Below are 18,860 nucleotides of genomic sequence, written 5' to 3' on the forward strand. Positions count from 1 at the left end.
TTCGAGTTAGGGTACATCTACTAGTGTGCTGTTTGTCCTCACTCGTAAGAGGCCCTAGTCGATTGACAAGGCTGTGCTAGTAGAATAACCTGTCTTAAAAGTAATGTTCTTTTCCGCTCCTGTTTTGTTTTCACTATTGTATGACATTACTGCATTTAAGTAGGTCAACTCGGGCACACTAGTTGAACAACTCCATGTTACTAGTGAGAGAATACTGCAGTAGATGACATTTTTCTGTTCAGATTTGCAAACAAACTATTGTGATTAGACATTTTACTCAAGAAATAATGACATTTCGGGATCAAACTATTTAATGTGAACACTGAATAATGAAAGTTATACTTAATCATTAAAATGCCATTTGGTTAATCGGCTTTTACATACTGGTTTATTAACCATTACAGAAAGATAAAATGACAATTACTATTTGTAATTAGCAGTGCTCTTAATTTGACGAAACAACGAAACATCGGGTACTCTAATAAAGTTGCTTTGCACTGTTAACCAGTTAAAGGGAATGGGGTGTGATTTCCCCTGGCAGATGAGATTTGTACATCATCAATACATTGATTTTAGTCATCAAACTCACCTTTTGGTATTTCCACAAAATACATGTTGGCAAAGTAAACTACACCAGCTATTGTTAGCAAAAACATACATTCAGTTTCATTTTGACTATGCACAAGGTCCAGTCATATCGTAAGTCGATATGTAAAATTTTTTATAACCATTGCGTTCCCTGATTGATCAAGTGACTTTTGTTGATTGCCGACCCATAATTCACATTCAGACACACAGATTCTTGTCTCACACCGACTGTGGAAGTTGACAGCATGAAAGATGCCAACCAAGCCTTTTAGGCGCAATTAAAGGCTACTAAATCTGTCACTGGGATACATCTGGGAGTCCAGCTGTGTAGGCCAATTTTGTAGTTAATCATATAAACTCTAAATTCTTGCAGCAATTATGGCAGCAGAGGAGAGACGGAAGCAAAAAGAGCAGATCAAGATTCTCAAGCAGCAGGTATGTAGATGTACTCCATGTGTTTGAAACCCAGTCAGAAATGCTCAGCAGATCTATTCTGATTCTATTCTTTTCTTTTCTGCTAGCATTAAATACTGTTGTCTTTTTGCCTGAATGAACAACGGTATTGTCATGTGAAGTAATTTTATCCATTTTTACACAGGTGGGGTTAAATTTAACTCATTTAAATCGTAGGGTTGCGTACTCTGATGATGTCCCGTGTCTACTAAAATGGAGTTCAGATTTTCCTGTGTGTTAAATCAAGATAAAATAGGAGTCTTGACTCTGTGTGTATTTTAATGGGGCAATGGTACCAGTGTTCAAGGGAGCTTGAAACAGTTCCAACAATTATCAGTATATCCACTACATTTGTAATGGCTCCCGCAGAAACATAGTACATCTGTTTGTTTTTTTGATGGGTCATGGGAAAAATCTCAAAACAAGTCCGTCATGAAGAGTGGTGCCTGAGGCACGAGTTTGATTTATTCTGCAACCATGCACATAATTTATAACATTCAAACTTCAAATCATCTTGTCCTATTAAAATGGAAGGAGCCCAATTAATAAAATTGCTGTTTATTTTTTTAGAGTTGCAATAAATGGCATTCATAATATTTTACTTTTCTAAAAATGCATTAATTACACTTAAAGAGAGTGTAAATAATTAAACAGTATTTTTCTGCATTATTTTACTTACATTGACATTTTGCTGTTCCTTTTGGCGCGTGTGCCTTGACCATCTAGTGGAAGTATAATACATATAAATATACATTGTTAGCATCAAACCAAAGGGACATATCTAAGGCAAAACTATGAGGTTGTTACAACTTGTATTTCTCCTGGTTTTATTTATTTTTTATGTTTGAAGGGCGAATGGCAAACAGCTTGGGAGGATTTTTTTGGGAGGATTCTTTGAAGGGGCCTGAGTGGATGCGGGGATTGGTAACAGTGTAAGCGTAAAACAACAAAACAAGTGGTGTAAAATACAAAAGCGCTTTCTCTTTTCTCTTAAACAATAAAGATTCATCTGTTAATGGCAGACAGACTTTCCTAATTTATTTCATATACGTAGTCACTAATTGTGATGATGTCATTGGGCAAATTGACCCAAAACATACTGTGTCTGCATAGTAAAAAAAAATGTTTGTTCATTTTGTTCCACCCACAGGAAAAGATCAAGCGTATTCAGCAGATTCGGATGGAGAAAGAACTCAGGGCACAGCAAATTTTGGAGGTATAGAATCTGACCCAACAGCACCTGATTAAGCAGAACATTCCTGGATAGTTGCAGGCCCTCCGACGACTATAGTATTTTTAATCTTCCTAAAGCTCATTACTGAATAGTGGCCTGCTTTGGAGGCGTTGCGTCTTCCTAGGCATAATTCCATATGGAACTAATGCTAAATTGGTCTTGGTTGACGGCTGTTGAATATTAAAATGGTGGTTGGCAGACCTTATTTAAATTGGACAGAAAAGTATTTTTTTCCACATCAGACAACAGTAACATTTCAGCGTAAGTGGGTCGAGTGGAAAGAGAAAAAAAAGGTGCCACACACACACGGAGATGCTTACACATACACAGACGCACATATCCAGGCGCCCGCAATTATAATGCCGCAGCTTCAAAGTGTTTTAGGACTAAATCAATTTTGAGTCGACACGGTTGACAAGACCCCCTTAACAGGAAGCTTTGACGTTTTCACAATTACGTGTTAAAGAGATACATAATTCATTGGCGGTGTTTTACAAATGTGACATTCCAGGGATCTGCAAACTTTGGGCTGAAGCCATGGCAGAAGCCAAGCTCTTCTGAGACTGATTGACATGTGTCAGTTATTGACTTGAATCTTTATTTGCAGGCCAAGAGGAGAAAGAAGGAAGAAGTGGCCAATGCCAAAATATTGGAAGCTGAAAAACGAATCAAGGTATGACCAAAGCCCTAGAATGAATTTCACTAGTTTATAAATAATTGTCCTCATTTAAAGGATGATTCCACATTAGGAAAAGGTTTATTAAGGAGAAGCTATTCATTGATCATCTTCTTGGTCATTGTTGCTTGCTCAAGATATACAGGGTTTGAAATTGAAGCCTATTATTACTATTAATATATTCATAATGTAATTTTTTGGGTGACATTTCATATTTATTCATATCTAGCATCTCTATACTACATTTGCATTCCTGGCTGTGACTGTGTACTCACCTTAGTAAATCAAGGCATCGCAAATATCTTTTGAGCCACAGTGTGGAAGTGTCAGCAACCAAAATTATTTCATTTAAATTATGTATAAATCATCAATAGATTTACCGGTCACACTTGCGCGAGTGGATGAAAACTTTAACTCGTGCTGTCTCATGTTTTAGGGGCAAAATGTGACCATTTAGTGGCAGTCTGGAGCCCAGCTTTATTGGGCAGATCTCAACTTGTGCACTATTTTGTCTTACTAGTAATATGGACGGCATGGATGCCCGAGTTGTCCCATTAGTTAGTACTCTATCCAAAAGATTACTAAGGCAATTTCATTGCTGAGCTTTTTTGTCTTACAGCAAAGCTCGCTAGTGTTCCTTTTCAGTTGGCGTGGCTTCTAAAAAACAATCTAGGGATTGGCAGGAGTATCACAGTGCATTGATCTTCCCCCCTCATCTCTCTTTTGTCTCCAAGGAAAAGGAGCTGAGAAGACAGCAGGCGGAGATCCTGAAGCACCAGGTAGGCTCACCAGAACTTATCCGCTAGTTACTGCTCAACAAAAAAAGCAATTTGCCTCTGTGTGTGTGTGTGTGTGTGTGTGTGTGTGTGTGTGTGTGTGTGTGTGTGTGTGTGTGTGTGTGTGTGTGTGTGTGTGTGTGTGTGTGTGTGTGTGTGTGTGTGTGTGTGTGTGTGTGTGTGTGTGTGTGTGTGTGTGTGTGTGTGTGTGTTTGTGTGCGTTTGTGTGCGTTTGTGTGTGCGCGCGCGTGTGTGTTTGTTTGGCTTTCTTTCCGTCTGTATTTTAAGTAAGCGTGTGAAAGTGTGTGTTTAAAAATAAAACATCAGCTTCTAATGAAAGTCATGAGTAATTCTGAATATGAAAACACTATGCTTTCTGGTTCTGGATTTTACTTCTGTTTCATAATATTTTGCCAACTCTCTCTGCCAGGAGTTGGAGAGGCATAGACTAGATATGGTATGGGTATGTTTATTTTTGTACATCTAACACCTGCATCGTGTAACTGGTTGTGTTATGGTTGTCATAGCAATGCATTAAGTGTAGCACTGGCTGCTGTCATACTACATTCTTCTGCATGGCTTTCCAGCAAAACAAAAGAGAAAAAAAGTCAGTATGCTGCCTCCATCTGCTCGTCCTGAGGGGCAACTGACCGTGTCACATTGGCCAGGCAGCTTCTGTCCCCCTCCCCCATTACCTCCGCCTACCCCCGCCCCCTCTTCTACTCAGAATGCATTGCAAAGACTCCTAGTCAAATCACACTCACTGTGTCTCAAAAGTGCACTCGAGGAGTTTCCATCCATTACACACATTGTCTTAATTGTTGTATTGGAGTAGCGAGTGTTGCTCATGAGTGGGGTTGCAAAATTGCAGGAATTTTCAGACAGGAACTTGAGGTAATGGGATTTAAGGTGGAACCTCAGGTTTCGTAATTACTAGTCCCTTCCATAATGTCCCAATCACCATATTTTTTTTATATTTTTGCTGCGAGTTCTTTTGTGAATTCTGTCGCGTTTCTCGCAGTCTTTATCTGGTGCTCAGACCTTTAAAATAAAATCATGCCAGGTCTCACCAAAGGTCTCACTATCTTTGGTCCTATGGTGGCTTATTTAGCAGTCACGCACAAGCCATTTTGTGTACATCAAGTGTGATTACTAAATACGCCATCATGTGGCCCGAGAAAGTGTGGTGAAATCGATATTACACTGCTTGCTTTCATTTTGAAAGTCTGAGTCACATCTATGTTGCGCCTGAGTTGCTGAGAAGACCAGGGAACGCATAATAAGTATTTGTATTCTAATTTGGCCTTTTTACACATTCTACAAAAATGCTTCGGACGAACGTGCACGGATTCTTGGAAAAGATGCATGCCGTTCCAATTAATTCCTATGATTTCGATGAAAATTGACTGCAAAATGTTTACCCTTTTGCAAACCTAGTCATGAGTGATTGACAATTTGGCCCAGTCGTCAAGCTTGTGTCAGTTTGCCCATATATCTGTTCTGCCATCCGAGCGCTGGACTTGAATCTGCCCCAGCCTCTCTTATCATTCACCGTTTATGCACACATCTGAAAGGCGTTACTTGAAATCATTTTATCTTCATTGTGGACATGAGACGCTTCAGTCGGATCTCCCACGTCACTGTCGGCTCATTTGACGGCTGAAACTGCATGTTGCCAGATGATCGCCGTGATCGATTCCACCACGGGGACAAATGGGTTCTGGAGAGCATTTTCTTTGGGCCTGACTATGCTGTTTATAGCCCTTCTCACAAATGTATAGCTGCAGCTGAATCTAAAAAGGTCTGCCTTATAATGATCTGTAAGAGCTGTTGAATCAATCCCATTGGACCAACATACAAACTCTACGGGTGCAATTTACTGAAAGTAATATTGGTATTTAAAGAATTGGACGGGCAATTCAAGTGGATCTTATTGTACCTGTTTTGATCCATAATAAACCCGTTATCGCAGGTATATGTTTCAGACCCAATTTACGATCGTTGAAAATCCTAGATGAAGAGACACGAGGGGGTGTAACAAAAAAACAACATTTGAACTGGAAAATCAGTTTTGATTCAAAAGATGCCAACGTATCAATTTGCACCGAATCATTCCATTTTAAAATATATTGAGATATGCATCTAATTATCTATCTATCATTGAAGGAACTACCTCATTTATAGTATTATATATTTACAAATGACCGGAAACATTGCACCGTACCCTCTCAAAGTGAGCTGTACTATATCAAAGTGAATTGTAATCCCACTTTCTTTCATCTATTTGTCACTCTCAGATTATGTTTACAGTAAAACTGAACCATTGAAAAAAGAAAAAAAAACATATTTAGTACATCAAAATGTACAACCAAACCACATATCAAAACTCAGATAGCGTAATGCTAACAGTGATACCTTGAGTTTAATTCTTTCTGTGGCCAAGCTCAACACAATTTTCTCATGTAACAAATCAATTTTTCACTTTGAAACTAATTGAAAAGTTATTTTTCTAATTATGTGGCCCAAAAAAAACACAAATTCCGAACACGTGTTTTAAATAAAGAGAAGCAGCCCTGTAATGTTAAATATCAAAACATAATAAAAAAAACATCACAGAGACTGTAAAAAAAATCACACACACACACTAATTTTGGCGTGTTAACAGCCCTGTCAGGCTCTCCAACCAGCCATTTAACCATGCTCCTTGAAAGTATTTTCATTTTGGTTGTAAGTCAACGGCGCCACTGTATTGTAAAAAGCCATATAAAAATATAATGAAGCGCTGTATAATATTCGTGAAAAACACTATCAGATTTCAATTTAGTTAAAAAGAAAACCAACACAAGGACTGCCAGCCTCCCAGCCTGTTTTTCCACCCCCACAATGTTAAAATGCTCCTAACAACCATTTGAGTCACTGTGCTGGGAATGTTCTTGGCAGGCTGAACTAGTGGTAATTGCGTCCTTTGGTGGATCACAGTGGGAATGACACTCACATACCGTTGAGGGGAAAACCTGAAGAGATCAGATAAAATGATAGTCAGTTACCGGTGATTCTCGTGGCCTTTTGCAGGAGACTATGAGTCATCCACCAGTGAACAAAATAGATGTCTCATCCTCAACAGTCTCATACTGTGCTAATACTAAAGCTGCCAAATCCACTGAAGTGCCAATTCTGTTTGTAGCTCATCATTCCTTTTTGTCGTCCCTTCCACTAAATATTATTAGTAAAGCGTCAAATAAATGTCACCAATGACTAATACAATATATTATCTTCTGGCAAACAATATGTTGTCGCTTCTATTCTGTCCGCTTTAGCTTAGATGCACCGTCACTGATTCCAGCTGCTTCTCTTTTTTGAGCCTGTCATCACATCTATTACGTATCGCATCTATGTGTTGCTTTTTGGTTGTCATCGTACTACTGTACTCTTCACGTAATGCTTCCACCATACATGTGACAGTGTATACATGTGAAGCATCGTTTTGTGTTTGTTCCAAGTATGATTCCTCTAATGAATTTAGAACATTACTGTTGTTTTAATACACACTAAAATTGTATGGCCTCGATCAGGCGATTTGCAGTATGTCCCTGTTACTTACTGTAATGTGCCTTTCTTTTCTGCCACTGTAGGAGAGAGAAAGGAGGAGGCAGCATGTAATGCTGATGAAGGCTGTTGAGGCTCGCAAGAAAGCAGAGGTAGTCATAGGCTGAAAAACCAAAAGACCTACACATGTGCGCACACGCACGGCACCGGGGGTGTGCAAACTTTTTGCAGGCTAAAAGCAATCAACCAGGAAAATTATATCCTTGCAATGGTCGCTGTCTGGAGGAATTCAAAATCACTGCTTTTCAGGAAATTAAAAAAAAAAAAAAAAGCCATCCTGTTCAATTGCTAATTTGATACGCTAAACAAAAATGCACATTTATTATGCTGTCATTGATTCAAACAGTGTGGACGACGGCCATGAGTGATGAAAGAAATACATAAAACAATGAGCTGACTAAAAGCAGTCCAAGTCCAGTTGTCGTAGTAGTGGTCAGATGTGTGACCCCCAACGTTTTTTTTTTTTTTTTTACACTGACCCACAGTATTTATCATGGGCCACGAAAAAAGGAAGGCGGGCTGCAAATGGCCTCCGGCCAGTAGTTTGGACACCCCTACGGCGCGACATTAAAACGGATGTTCCTCATTCGCCTTCCCGTGTTTTCCCATTATCATTCACTCTTTACCTCCCAAGATTCTGACCCTCAAGCACTTTTCCTTGGAATGCATAGCTGCAATCTAACACTTGTATGCTTTCACACACACATACACATATGTAGTGCGCTCGTATAGAATTCTGTACAAATACTTTTCTCCTAATGCTTCTGCAAACTCCGGACTCCTCAGGAGCGCGAGCGCCTGCGGCAAGAAAAAAGGGACGAGAAGCGTCTCAACAAAGAGCGAAAGCTGGAGCAACGCAGGCTGGAATTGGAGATAGCCAGAGAGCTGAAGAAGCCAAATGAAGACATGTGCCTGTCTGATCAGAAGGTAGTTAAGATCTTTAGTGATATGTTTACTAATAGCTTTAGTAATATGATTATTTATGTAACATGTTGTTGATGTATTTCTTTCAATGAGCCCTCACACACCGACTGCGGCAAATTTGACCTGTTATGCCATTTGAAAACAATACAAATACCCTAAATGTCACTCTTTGGACCTGAAATGATTTATTTTCCTAAAGTGAACCGAAATACACATTGTGGATTCACAATGCCATAAAAGAATAAAACCGCATGAAAATATTATAATTGTTGCTGTCTTAAGTAGGATAGGATATCACATTCTTTGGTTGTAGATGTTTTTATCCAAAAATGACTTGTGTAAAACAAAATACACATTATTACACTGGCTTTTGATACATTTTGAAAATATCTCATTCATAATTTGATATAGATAATCATTATGAAGATATTCTGGAATACACCGTGTGCATGGAAAATGAACTTCTTGCTGAATGTTTTTAGAAGACAAACGAATAGTTTCGATGACACAAAATAAGTGATCGTTTTTATTTCTATGCCATCAAGTGGTTAATGGTAGTACTACCGGTACCTAATATTAAAGGTTGTAACCAAACACATTGGCGACAGCTTTGCACTTAATGAGCAAATATTGCTTATTTGAACTTGAAGAAAACATTCTACCCACATTGTCGTCTTCAGGCTCTCCCTGAGTTCTCCAGAATTCCCGGGCTGATCCTTCCAGGACGTGCAGTGTCCGACTGTTTGATGCTGATGCAGTTCTTGCGAGGATTTGGAAAGGTTTTGGGCCTAGATTTGAATGCTGATGTCCCAACATTGGGTATGCTACAAGAGGGCTTGCTCAATGTGGGTGACAGCATGGGTCAAGTCCAAGATATCCTGGTCAAACTACTCTCTCTGGCAGTCTGTGATCCCGGTTTGCCCCCTGGACAAAGGGTAAGTTAACAACCTTCAGTATTAAGTGGGATTCTTTGTTGTAATTTGTTTTTGGTCCAAATTGAAAAACAAGCATCCCCACGATTTTACAACCCGAAGTATGAATGAAAGCTACAAATGAAACATATTGTACTTTTGTGCTAGACAAAGACCATGCTGGGGGACCATCTGACGAACGTCGGCATAAACCGGGATAATGTATCTGAGGTGCTGCAGATGTACATGGGGGCTCATTGTGCCAATACCGAATTGGCCCCTCTGGCCCTCAGTCTGAAGACCAAGGCTTTCCAGGCCCACACACCTTCCCAGAAGGCCTCCATCCTGGGATTCCTAGCAAACGAGCTAGCCTGCAGCAAAGTAGTTATCAGGTATCACATGCTTTTAAAACCTACTTGTGTTAATCAATTCTGGTGAAACTTGAACACGAACTTAAAGTTGCTCAAGGATACTACGATATTAAACGCCACCTTTAACAACATGAAGCTCATTCAACCAATGACAAATTTTGTGTATAGTCTGTTTACAAAAGCAGCCAGTGGATCTCACAGTATTGTAACCCTTCATTACAGTGAAATTGATAAAAACCTGGATCAGATGGCAAACATGAGGAAAGATAAAATTATCATGGAGGGAAAACTTAAGAAGTAAGTAGTTTGGCTTTACTGAAGAATGTTGTTTAACTATGGACAATATAACCCTCAAACAATATTTTCCAATCCAGATTGAGAACCATTTATGCCAAACGCACTGGGAAGAGGGAAGCCAGCGTAGGCGTTGAAGACAACCAGTCTCTCGGTACGCCGTCCTCAGCAATCAAACGCAAGAGGAAACTTGGTGGTGACACCGACGACGACGATGACGATGATGACGACAGTGACGATCCGGCTGACGATGACGAAGATGAGGATGAAGAAGACCTTAAGAAGGTTAAAAAAGTAGAAACATATGATGAGGTAAAAAAAAAAACACAAAATGATATATCAATGGATTAATAACTTTGGAGAATAGCTGAATTGCGTTCTGTTGTGTCAGGATGAAGTTGACCAAGCCACAAGTGTGGAAGAGCTAGAAAAGCAGATTGAGAAGTTAGCTAAGGTATTGTTACTTTGATTCATTTCCTTCATTGGTAATTGGAAAATATATGTTGGTTGTATAAAGGTAAATGCAAAATATGAAGTTATGCATATATGTTCTTATTTTGCATCGGAAAATGTTTGGTTGCTCAATTATGAACTTGCAGTACACTTTAAATTTGCAAAGTGAATGTCCAACTGAATGCTCTGTCTTACTGCAGCAACATCACCAGACGAGAAGAAAGCTGTTTGAAATATCCCATTCCCTGCGCTCTATGATGTATGGCCAAGATCGGTACCGCCGTCGATACTGGGTACTTCCCCATTGTGGAGGGGTTTTCATTGAAGCCATGGAGAGTGGAGAAGGTAATTACTGTACGTTGAGAGACAATGCTGGTCTGATGGCAGTCTTGTTAGATTTTACTACCATTTCAAGAATTATGTTTCTCTAAATACATTTAAAGGGGTTGTCAGTAGTGTAAAATATCATTCATCCTTTATATTTTCAACCTTCAAAGACTTATGTTATTGTCTTCTCTTTCATGCAGCTCCAGAGGAACGAGAGGAGGAGCGACAGAGGCGTAGAAAAGCAGCAGAGGAGGTCAAGGTCAAAGATGAACCTCAGGAGATTGAACTGGAGAAGGACGAACCTGTCTCACATTCTGGCCTCGCACATGGCTTGCAACAACAGAAGGAAGATGGGAACGAGCACGAAGAGAGGAAGGACTCCACCTTCTACCAACAACAAGCTTATGTGTCTCAACTTTGTCCTGGTGCCCCCAGAGAAAGAGTAAAGGCGGAGGACCAGGGGAGCCCTCGCGTTGGAGAGAATGACAACCGTACGCGTTCTCCTATAGCTACAAATAACGTGACGTCATACTCCCCCTCTCGCAATACCTCTGAGCCCACAGCGGCAAAAACGGCTGTGATTGTCAGTCAGGACACTTCAAATGTGCCCGGGCCGATCTCGACCTCCCTCTCCGCCCATTGCCCTCCGGTCCTGCGTGAAAGCCCGGGGAACACTCCTCCGGCCTCTTCCCCAACTCCATCCCAGCAACTCTCCCTCCAGCCCAACGACCAACTGCTTCGGGTTCTGACCGAGAGGAGCGGGCACTGGTTCAGCCTGCTCCCTCGCAACCCCTGCGACCTTTCTTCCCTCACGACGACCCCTCCCGGGGCTCTCGATGCCACTCCCCAGGCGTCCTCCACACCCAGCAAGCCCAGATCTCCTCCAGCGTCACCTGCCCTCCCTCTCACTCCTTCTGCGGCGTCGGCTTCAGTCAGCCCGCACCACCCGGCCGGCCTCCTCACCTACCCTCTCTCAGCACTGCAGGTGAGGCCACTATATATCATTCATTGGCAAAATTGAAGGTTTGCTCGTAAATGGGACCTTCACATCTTACATCTCAAACTTGCGTAGTTTTTAACTTAATTACAAACATATCCCCCATAGTAAGTGAAAATCTGCGCTGTCAATACCATATTGAAAACAATTTCCAAATAGTTTCACCCGTCCTACACGCATTTAAACTTATTGCAACGCACCTGTTAAACACGCAGTAATTTAAAATACTTGCAGGCATAACATATATAATTGTAAAATTGAGAAAATGTTTGACACTGAACTACCTTGACTGTGGCGATGACTGCAGGTGTAACTAAAAGTGTTGTGTGCTGTGCATACCCCTAGGTGGCAGCACTGCCTCAGAGTAGGGTTGCAAAATTCTGGCACAATAGGTTAACTTTATGTTGGTGATAATCCCGATTAAAAGAAACTGAGGAGTTACCTGGACTTTCTTTGTGTGTGGCTCTAATCCACAATCCTTCTGTTTTATTCCCAGCCAAAGCCGGGCGTTTCATTACTTGGAGTGTCTTTGGGGAGCTGGCCGAGTGGCATGATAAGTCCCAGCTTGCCTCTGTGCAACAGCCCCAATCCCATGTTGGGTCATTCTGTGGAGGGCAACACGGCAGCGAGTGTGTCCAGCAAGAGTGAATCACCTCTACCTCGTCTTGAGAAAAGTTCCTCCATGCCCTCTCCTCCTGCCCTGGAGATTCCAAAATCTCTTGACCACCACACACCCCGACCTATCCCAGAGGGTGAGTCTGACGATATCTGGAAAAAAAATGATTGAGAGCACCACTGAAAATACTTTTCCAGGTGTCACACCAACACGGGATTAGGGGCAACTTTTCTGTACAGGTTATGTAGTTGAGTGAAAATGAGATGGGTGGTAAACCTGCGCTCACTAACACTGATTGTGTTGATCTCTTTTAGACATGTTGAGCGGTTGGTGGCGTATATCTGACGTCGAGGAGCTGCGGGCGCTGGTCGCTGCTCTCCACAGCCGAGGTGTCAGGGAGAAAGGCCTCCAGAGGCAGGTGCAGAAATATATCGAAATCATCCCTCAAGTCTGCATTAAACACAGAGATGGTAAGCGTCGCAAAACAGCACATTGAACACTCCCTTTAAAGTATGTTACTAGAGGGACGTCAGTGTTATTATTGAAATGCCATTTTTTTTTGCTTTCGTTTCGGGAAACTCATTTGAGATACGATTGTTGTTTGAATTTGAAAGACAATTATTGTTTTGAGTAACAAGCATGGTCAATGAATACGTGCATCTCAAGGCATCACTATATTTAAATCAAAAAATTAAAGCTGCTAGATTTACACTCACATCTAATGAACATGTTACGCTAATTATAAACCTGCAAAATTAACTGGATTCATACAATTGCTGTACAAAGTAAACAAAGTTTATATCATGGCATTCCATGTTGTTGATGGAAGTCTGCATATATCCATCTAGTGGCCATGATCGAGCTACGGGAGCTGGAGGAGAGCCAGGTCAGCGTGGAGTCGGTACGAGGCTGGTGTGTGGAGGAGCAGGCTATGGAGATGGACATAGCCGTGCTCCAGCAGGTGGAGGAACTCGAAAGGAAGGTCACTGCTGCCAGCCTGCAGGTCAAGGTATGTAGCTAGGGAAGCATATTGCTGCTCAGCCAGAAAAAAACCCGTTCAAGATCATCTTTTAACACAGACGCAATCGTTTTCGCATTTTAACGTGATACGTTTGGCTTCTTCATTTGGCAAAACAGTTCACTGGTAAAGTCCTACGTACCCTTCTTATTTATATCATTAATGAAGACTTGTGGCTTTATTTTTTACTGTGTCACAGATGAGCAGCAGTTATGTAGCAAGTAACTTTGATTTATAAGACACAAAAAACACGTGAGTGACATAATAGGAAAACCTTGTTGTGGTAAAAGCTACATGCTGAAGTAGTGACTAAAAAGAAAAACGTCATAGTTAAAAGCGAAAGTTTTCAAAACCAACCAGAACTCCTCAACACTTAATGATACGACAATTCTGTCAAATAGCCCAAACATGTTTTGGTACGATCGGGTGATTTTAATACTCAGTTGCGAGCATCCCAATTTCCTCTCCCAGGGCTGGACCCATCCTGACCCCCAGTCCGAGAGGGAAGATCTGGTGTATTACGAGCACAAACCCTTCTCCAAATCGGGCCCCACATCCTCATCGGCAAACGGGGGAGACAAGGACGGCAAGGATCATCCCGAGGAGCGGGGGGAGAAGGGCGGGGTGATGCGTCACCCAGACAACCCTCTGGACATAGCAGTGACCCGTCTGGCCAATCTGGAGCGCAACATCGAGAGAAGGTACCTGAGGAGCCCCTTAGGTACCACCATTCAGATCAGGCTGGATAATGTGGGTACGGTCACTGTCCCTGCCCCCGCACCATCCGCTAGTGCTGACAGGGAAGGGTAGGTCATCTCTCCAACCGAAAGCTACCCCGCTCTCACATTAAGACCCTCTCATCTGTCTGTGTGTGCTTTCCCGTATGGCTCCAAAGTTCAGGGTATTGAATGGAGGGCAGCTGGGGACGTCGTTCATATTGCCTTTCACGCAGGCACCTAAAACACGACTGAAATCCTCTCATACATATAGTAATGCTGATACCCACTCACACAGTCCATGCTGTTGAGTTTTTTTTATTTTCACTCATTCACGGATAAAAACTTTATGCTGAAAAACTCACTGCAACACTCATATGCACACAACGGCGATATTGTCACACACCCTGATTTTTTTCCCTCCCTCCTGCAAATAATTTTTACACTGAAAACATTTTTGCAATACCAAAGGTTTCTTCTACACACTACTGAAACACTTTCATGCACGCTACTAAAATGCACTCACACGACTACTGAAATCATCACGCAGCCACAATTGAAACTCTCCCACATATCCTACTCTCATACTGAAATATGCATTAGGGTAGTGGGCATAAGAGTGTCACATGTTTGAGAGCACGCAAATTTGTGTACAAAGTAATCCTGAACGACGTCCCTGACGACCCCTCACAGTCTGGGTCCTTTCACCGCAGACTGTTGATGGTGGCTTGTCGCTTTTTATTTTCTTCATTAATTTTGTGCATTTTTGTCCTGAGGGGGAGTGGTATTTCCTGTGTTTTCTACAGTCATCTGCATGGTGTTGTGCATCAGTAACTTTGGCTTTGGTCTACTACTCTCCCGCATACACTTACGCAGGTTTCATCCGTTCACTCCTTTTTGCATGAATGTCCCTTGAAGTGACAAAGTCAGTGTAACCTCTTGCCAGTGGTGTCGCACACTCCCCACAATGTTAATGCTTGGCCAGCTGAAGCTCTGCTGTCTTGTTGGTGCCTGGTTGAACTGATATGTTGCCATCTTCTTGTATATTATTTATTGTGCCAAGTATTTGTAGACTGTTGTGTCTACTCTCATTGTCGCCATTGCTTATTATCCGCTAACAGTGGCGAAGAGGAGGTGGCCCACGGTATGAAGGTGTGGAGGAAGGCCCTGCTCGAAGTGCGCAGTGCCGCGCAGCTAGCCATGTGTATCCAGCAACTACAGAAGTCCATCGCTTGGGAGCGCTCCATCATGAAAGTGGTGAGCAGAAGGACTCTGTTTTATTTATTTTTGATTAAAAACGATATTTGTACTTTATTACTTCTTATCACCTGCAAGCAGAAGATAAGGATCATGTGCTGCAATAACGACCACAGCATGCGTATTTGCTTTTAACGGATGCACTCGTTGTTCAGTACTGTCAGATATGCAGGAAGGGAGACAACGAGGACCTCCTGCTTCTCTGTGACGGCTGCGACAAAGGCTGCCACACTTACTGTCACAAGCCCAAAATCACCAGCATCCCTGAGGGAGACTGGTACTGCCCGGCCTGCATAACTAAGGTATCATCCATCTGCCTTAATACAACTCTTGCATTCTTCCTCACAATTCAGCCCACCACTGTAGTCGAACGACTGCTAGTGCCATTATCGGCCAGCTTGTCCAACCTCAGGCTGGATAGATTGGAACTTATTCATTGTTAACATTTATTGCCTCTCTAATACTACTTGTAGTGTGCAGATATCAACTGGTGAATCGTTTTGCTTCATGAGTAACATATAGTGTTGTCCAAGGAGTATGCGAAAGTTAGCGTGCAGAAATGTCATGCCGTACTAAATCTCGAGAAAATTGTATCCACTCTATCCAGGCAAGTGGTCCAACTCCCAAAAACAAGAAACCTCCATGCAGGCCAGTCGCATCCAGCGCGGGTGCAAATAAGAAAGGTGGCGAGTCTAAGAAGAATGGGAAGCATGCCGGCAATGGGGACGTGTCTGAGGACGACCCGGCCAGCGCCGGCAGCACGCCCAAGAAAAGCTCAAAAGACAACAGTCGCAATAGGAAGAGTGAGGAGGCCTCAACCGCTCTGCCGGGACCAAATCAGGAGAGTCCCGTATGTGTCAAAAGAGCCAAGACTGCTCGAGACAACAACAGAGACCTGGGTTTATGCAGGTAGTATGGACTTTTTGCTACTTTAACTCACTCTTGCTTGTTCATCATGGCCAACAATCAGTCTTAGATTCTTGTTTTTATGATAATTGCTTCTGCTACTCCAGAACGTTTTTGACCAAGATTGAGTATAAAATGTCCGTTGAATTATATTTTTGAACCCTTCTAATTCCAGTCTTTTTGCACCATACACATCTTGGAAATAACCTTGAAAATGACATTTTATGTATTCATCTTTGTAATAAAGTGTGTATTGACTTGACCAGGGTTCTCCTTGCTGAGCTGGAGCGACATCAAGACGCCTGGCCTTTCCTGACACCTGTCAACCTCAAGTCAGTCCCTGGCTATAAGAAGGTCATCAAAAAGCCCATGGATTTCTCCACCATACGTGAGAAGCTCGTGAGCAGCCAGTGAGTTGGTTCCCTGTCTTTTAGCACCATTGCCGTCCTTGCATTATTCGACAGTAGCAGGCTCAGGAATGCCTAATAACTATACAAGCATTCTCACATTTGCCAACTGATTTAAGCCATTCAAACGAAAAAATATTCACAAAATTCAGGACATTTTGACCCTGTAGAGAATATTGGTGGGCAACTCCGGTCCTCGAGGGCTAGTGTCCTGCATCTTTTCTGTCTCCCTGTTGCAACACACTTGATTCAAATGATCAGAATTGTTATCCAGCTTCTGCAAATCTTGCTGATGATCTGACCATTTGAATCCGATGTTTTGAAAAATGTCAACTCATTCAGGACATCTTAGCATCAAGCTATTCAGCAATCTTCAGTTTATGCATTTTGCCCTTGCCTCACACTGTTTTGTGCTTGTCTGATCACAGGTATCAAAACCTGGAGACTTTCATCATTGACGTCAATTTGGTGTTTGACAACTGCGAAAGGTTTAACGAGGACAATTCCGACATCGGTCGAGCTGGTCATAACATGAGGAAGTTCTTTGAGAAGCGCTGGACTGAGCTTCTGAAACAAACAAACTAAATTCAAAGTTAAAACAACAACAACAACGACATTCTCCTCATCCTCATTAAACAAACCCATTCTACTTTTCATATCGGGGCACCAGGTTTTCATTTCATTCTTGGGGGTAGAATGCGGCTTTGCCAGCAGGAGAGACGGATGCCATCTTGAAATCCGAGTTGTTACACAAACTGCGCTGGATTTATTACAACAGGGATCCAAAACCCCAAAGACTCCCAGAGAAATGGGGTACCGTAGTGCAATACCACTCCCTGTGTCAGAACACTGCACTGAAAGAATCCTCACTGATGTGTCTGCGCTAGAATACTTTCCACTACCTGTAAATATATTTTGGTTTTGTTATTTAATCGTATTATAGTGAATGTATTTAATTTTGTAATAATTATTTATGAAATCAAGGTCCACTTCATTTTCTATGAAAAGGAAGACTCTGTGTAACTGCTTTGAATCGAAAAAGGAATGTGTCTGTGTTCTCATTTTTGTTTTCTTTTTTTTCTTTCATCACCCAAATATCAAACAATGCCAAGAAGAAAAAGCTGTTTACACTGTTCAGTGCTTTGGGCGTCAGAGGACTGTCTTCAATTTTTCAATTATTCACAGGAACAGCAGAGGGACAGTTTAATTGGTGATTCGTGTGTGTATATACTGTTTATTAATGTCAATATTTTGTCTTGTTTGAAACAATGTGTACAAATGGTTTAAGAATATTAAGATATTGTTTATGCCTTAGAATGATTGTAGCATTCTATTTTAGTGAACGTGATGAAAACATGATAAATATTGTTTGTACAGTATATACATATCCTCTGCAAACACTGTGGTATCCTTAATCTTGGTAGTGCCTACCCTTCCAACAGGGGCATGTAGGGGATGTTATTGTTTTCCGTTTGTTTTTATGACATGTTTTTGTTTTTTAAATATGATTTTAATCCAACAAGGCCTCCAAAGTTGGACAATGACACAGACATCATTCCTCACCCGTTGAAAAGAAAAAAGGAACAAGCATTGATCGATGCATCCGTGACGCATTTCCTCACCATCTGCCAGAGGACCTAAAGGCCATTTGTAACCACTGTGTTGAACCTTGCTGTGTGTTGTGGCCTGATGGAGGCAGCTAGATTTTTTTGTACCAAGTCAAAAAGTACTTGAAGTTACTTTATTTAAGATAATGTGGAATAAAAGTATCATTCTTTTGTAGGAGCTTTATTTTTCACTAGTGTGTGGCACGGACCTATTAAAAGGATGTTTTTCAACGTAAAATGCTTGGACTGGTTTTCTTTGAGTAATGTTTTCCTGGCACTAATTGTTTGAATGCAAAGAATAGTGCATTGTTCTTCTGCACCAGATGTAATATTCTCACATATCCACATTTGCACATTACTGGGGAGACTCCAAATTTACCCAATCAGACCATTTCAGCAATGATTGCGTCATTTGGACAACACTTTTTCCTCCCTAATTATTTTCGGTTGCGGTCCCAAATCAAGAGCATTTATTTACAAGCAATTAAGGAGTAATATTGCAGCAGGGCCTATTGGGGCCCTAAGAAAAAAAAATATTTGGAGGGCCCTCATCGCATATCTCCCGATCCCAAATGTATTATATACAAAATATGACCATGCAAAACCATGTCATTCGACAACCTTTATTAACGGCAAGCAGTTGTCGATAATATAATGAAGTAACACTGACTGGAATAAAAAACTGAATATGCATGTGTGCATTTTATAGAAATATTAATGAGG

General features: G+C 41.5%; 1 protein-coding gene across 12 annotated transcripts in view; it reads left to right on the plus strand.

Annotated features, from left to right (window-relative positions):
- baz2ba (bromodomain adjacent to zinc finger domain, 2Ba) overlaps positions 1-18,375 on the plus strand; it is a 76,294-nt gene extending 57,919 nt beyond the window's left edge. For 2 of the 12 annotated variants that reach the window (XM_037248414.1, XM_037248421.1), the window contains 23 exons: positions 962-1,023; positions 2,192-2,257; positions 2,883-2,948; positions 3,686-3,730; positions 4,158-4,184; positions 7,360-7,425; positions 8,120-8,260; positions 8,938-9,192; positions 9,337-9,560; positions 9,762-9,836; positions 9,914-10,145; positions 10,225-10,287; positions 10,487-10,631; positions 10,814-11,598; positions 12,107-12,362; positions 12,541-12,696; positions 13,075-13,235; positions 13,716-14,050; positions 15,082-15,217; positions 15,373-15,519; positions 15,825-16,126; positions 16,390-16,533; positions 16,959-18,375. In XM_037248414.1, coding sequence (XP_037104309.1) covers positions 962-1,023; positions 2,192-2,257; positions 2,883-2,948; positions 3,686-3,730; positions 4,158-4,184; positions 7,360-7,425; positions 8,120-8,260; positions 8,938-9,192; positions 9,337-9,560; positions 9,762-9,836; positions 9,914-10,145; positions 10,225-10,287; positions 10,487-10,631; positions 10,814-11,598; positions 12,107-12,362; positions 12,541-12,696; positions 13,075-13,235; positions 13,716-14,050; positions 15,082-15,217; positions 15,373-15,519; positions 15,825-16,126; positions 16,390-16,533; positions 16,959-17,115 — 4,046 coding nt within the window. In that variant the 3' untranslated portion in view covers positions 17,116-18,375. Of the gene's footprint in view, positions 1-961; positions 1,024-2,191; positions 2,258-2,882; positions 2,949-3,685; positions 3,731-4,157; positions 4,191-7,359; positions 7,426-8,119; positions 8,261-8,937; positions 9,193-9,336; positions 9,561-9,761; positions 9,837-9,913; positions 10,146-10,224; positions 10,288-10,486; positions 10,632-10,813; positions 11,599-12,106; positions 12,363-12,540; positions 12,697-13,074; positions 13,236-13,715; positions 14,051-15,081; positions 15,218-15,372; positions 15,520-15,824; positions 16,127-16,389; positions 16,534-16,958 lie in introns of all 12 variants that reach the window. The other 10 variants (XM_037248412.1, XM_037248419.1, XM_037248416.1 and 7 more) reach the window with 8 other exon arrangements.
- The last annotated feature ends 485 nt before the right edge of the window (positions 18,376-18,860 follow it).

The sequence above is a fragment of the Syngnathus acus genome, chromosome 3, assembly GCF_901709675.1.
Source record: "Syngnathus acus chromosome 3, fSynAcu1.2, whole genome shotgun sequence".
Lineage (NCBI taxonomy): Eukaryota > Metazoa > Chordata > Actinopteri > Syngnathiformes > Syngnathidae > Syngnathus > Syngnathus acus.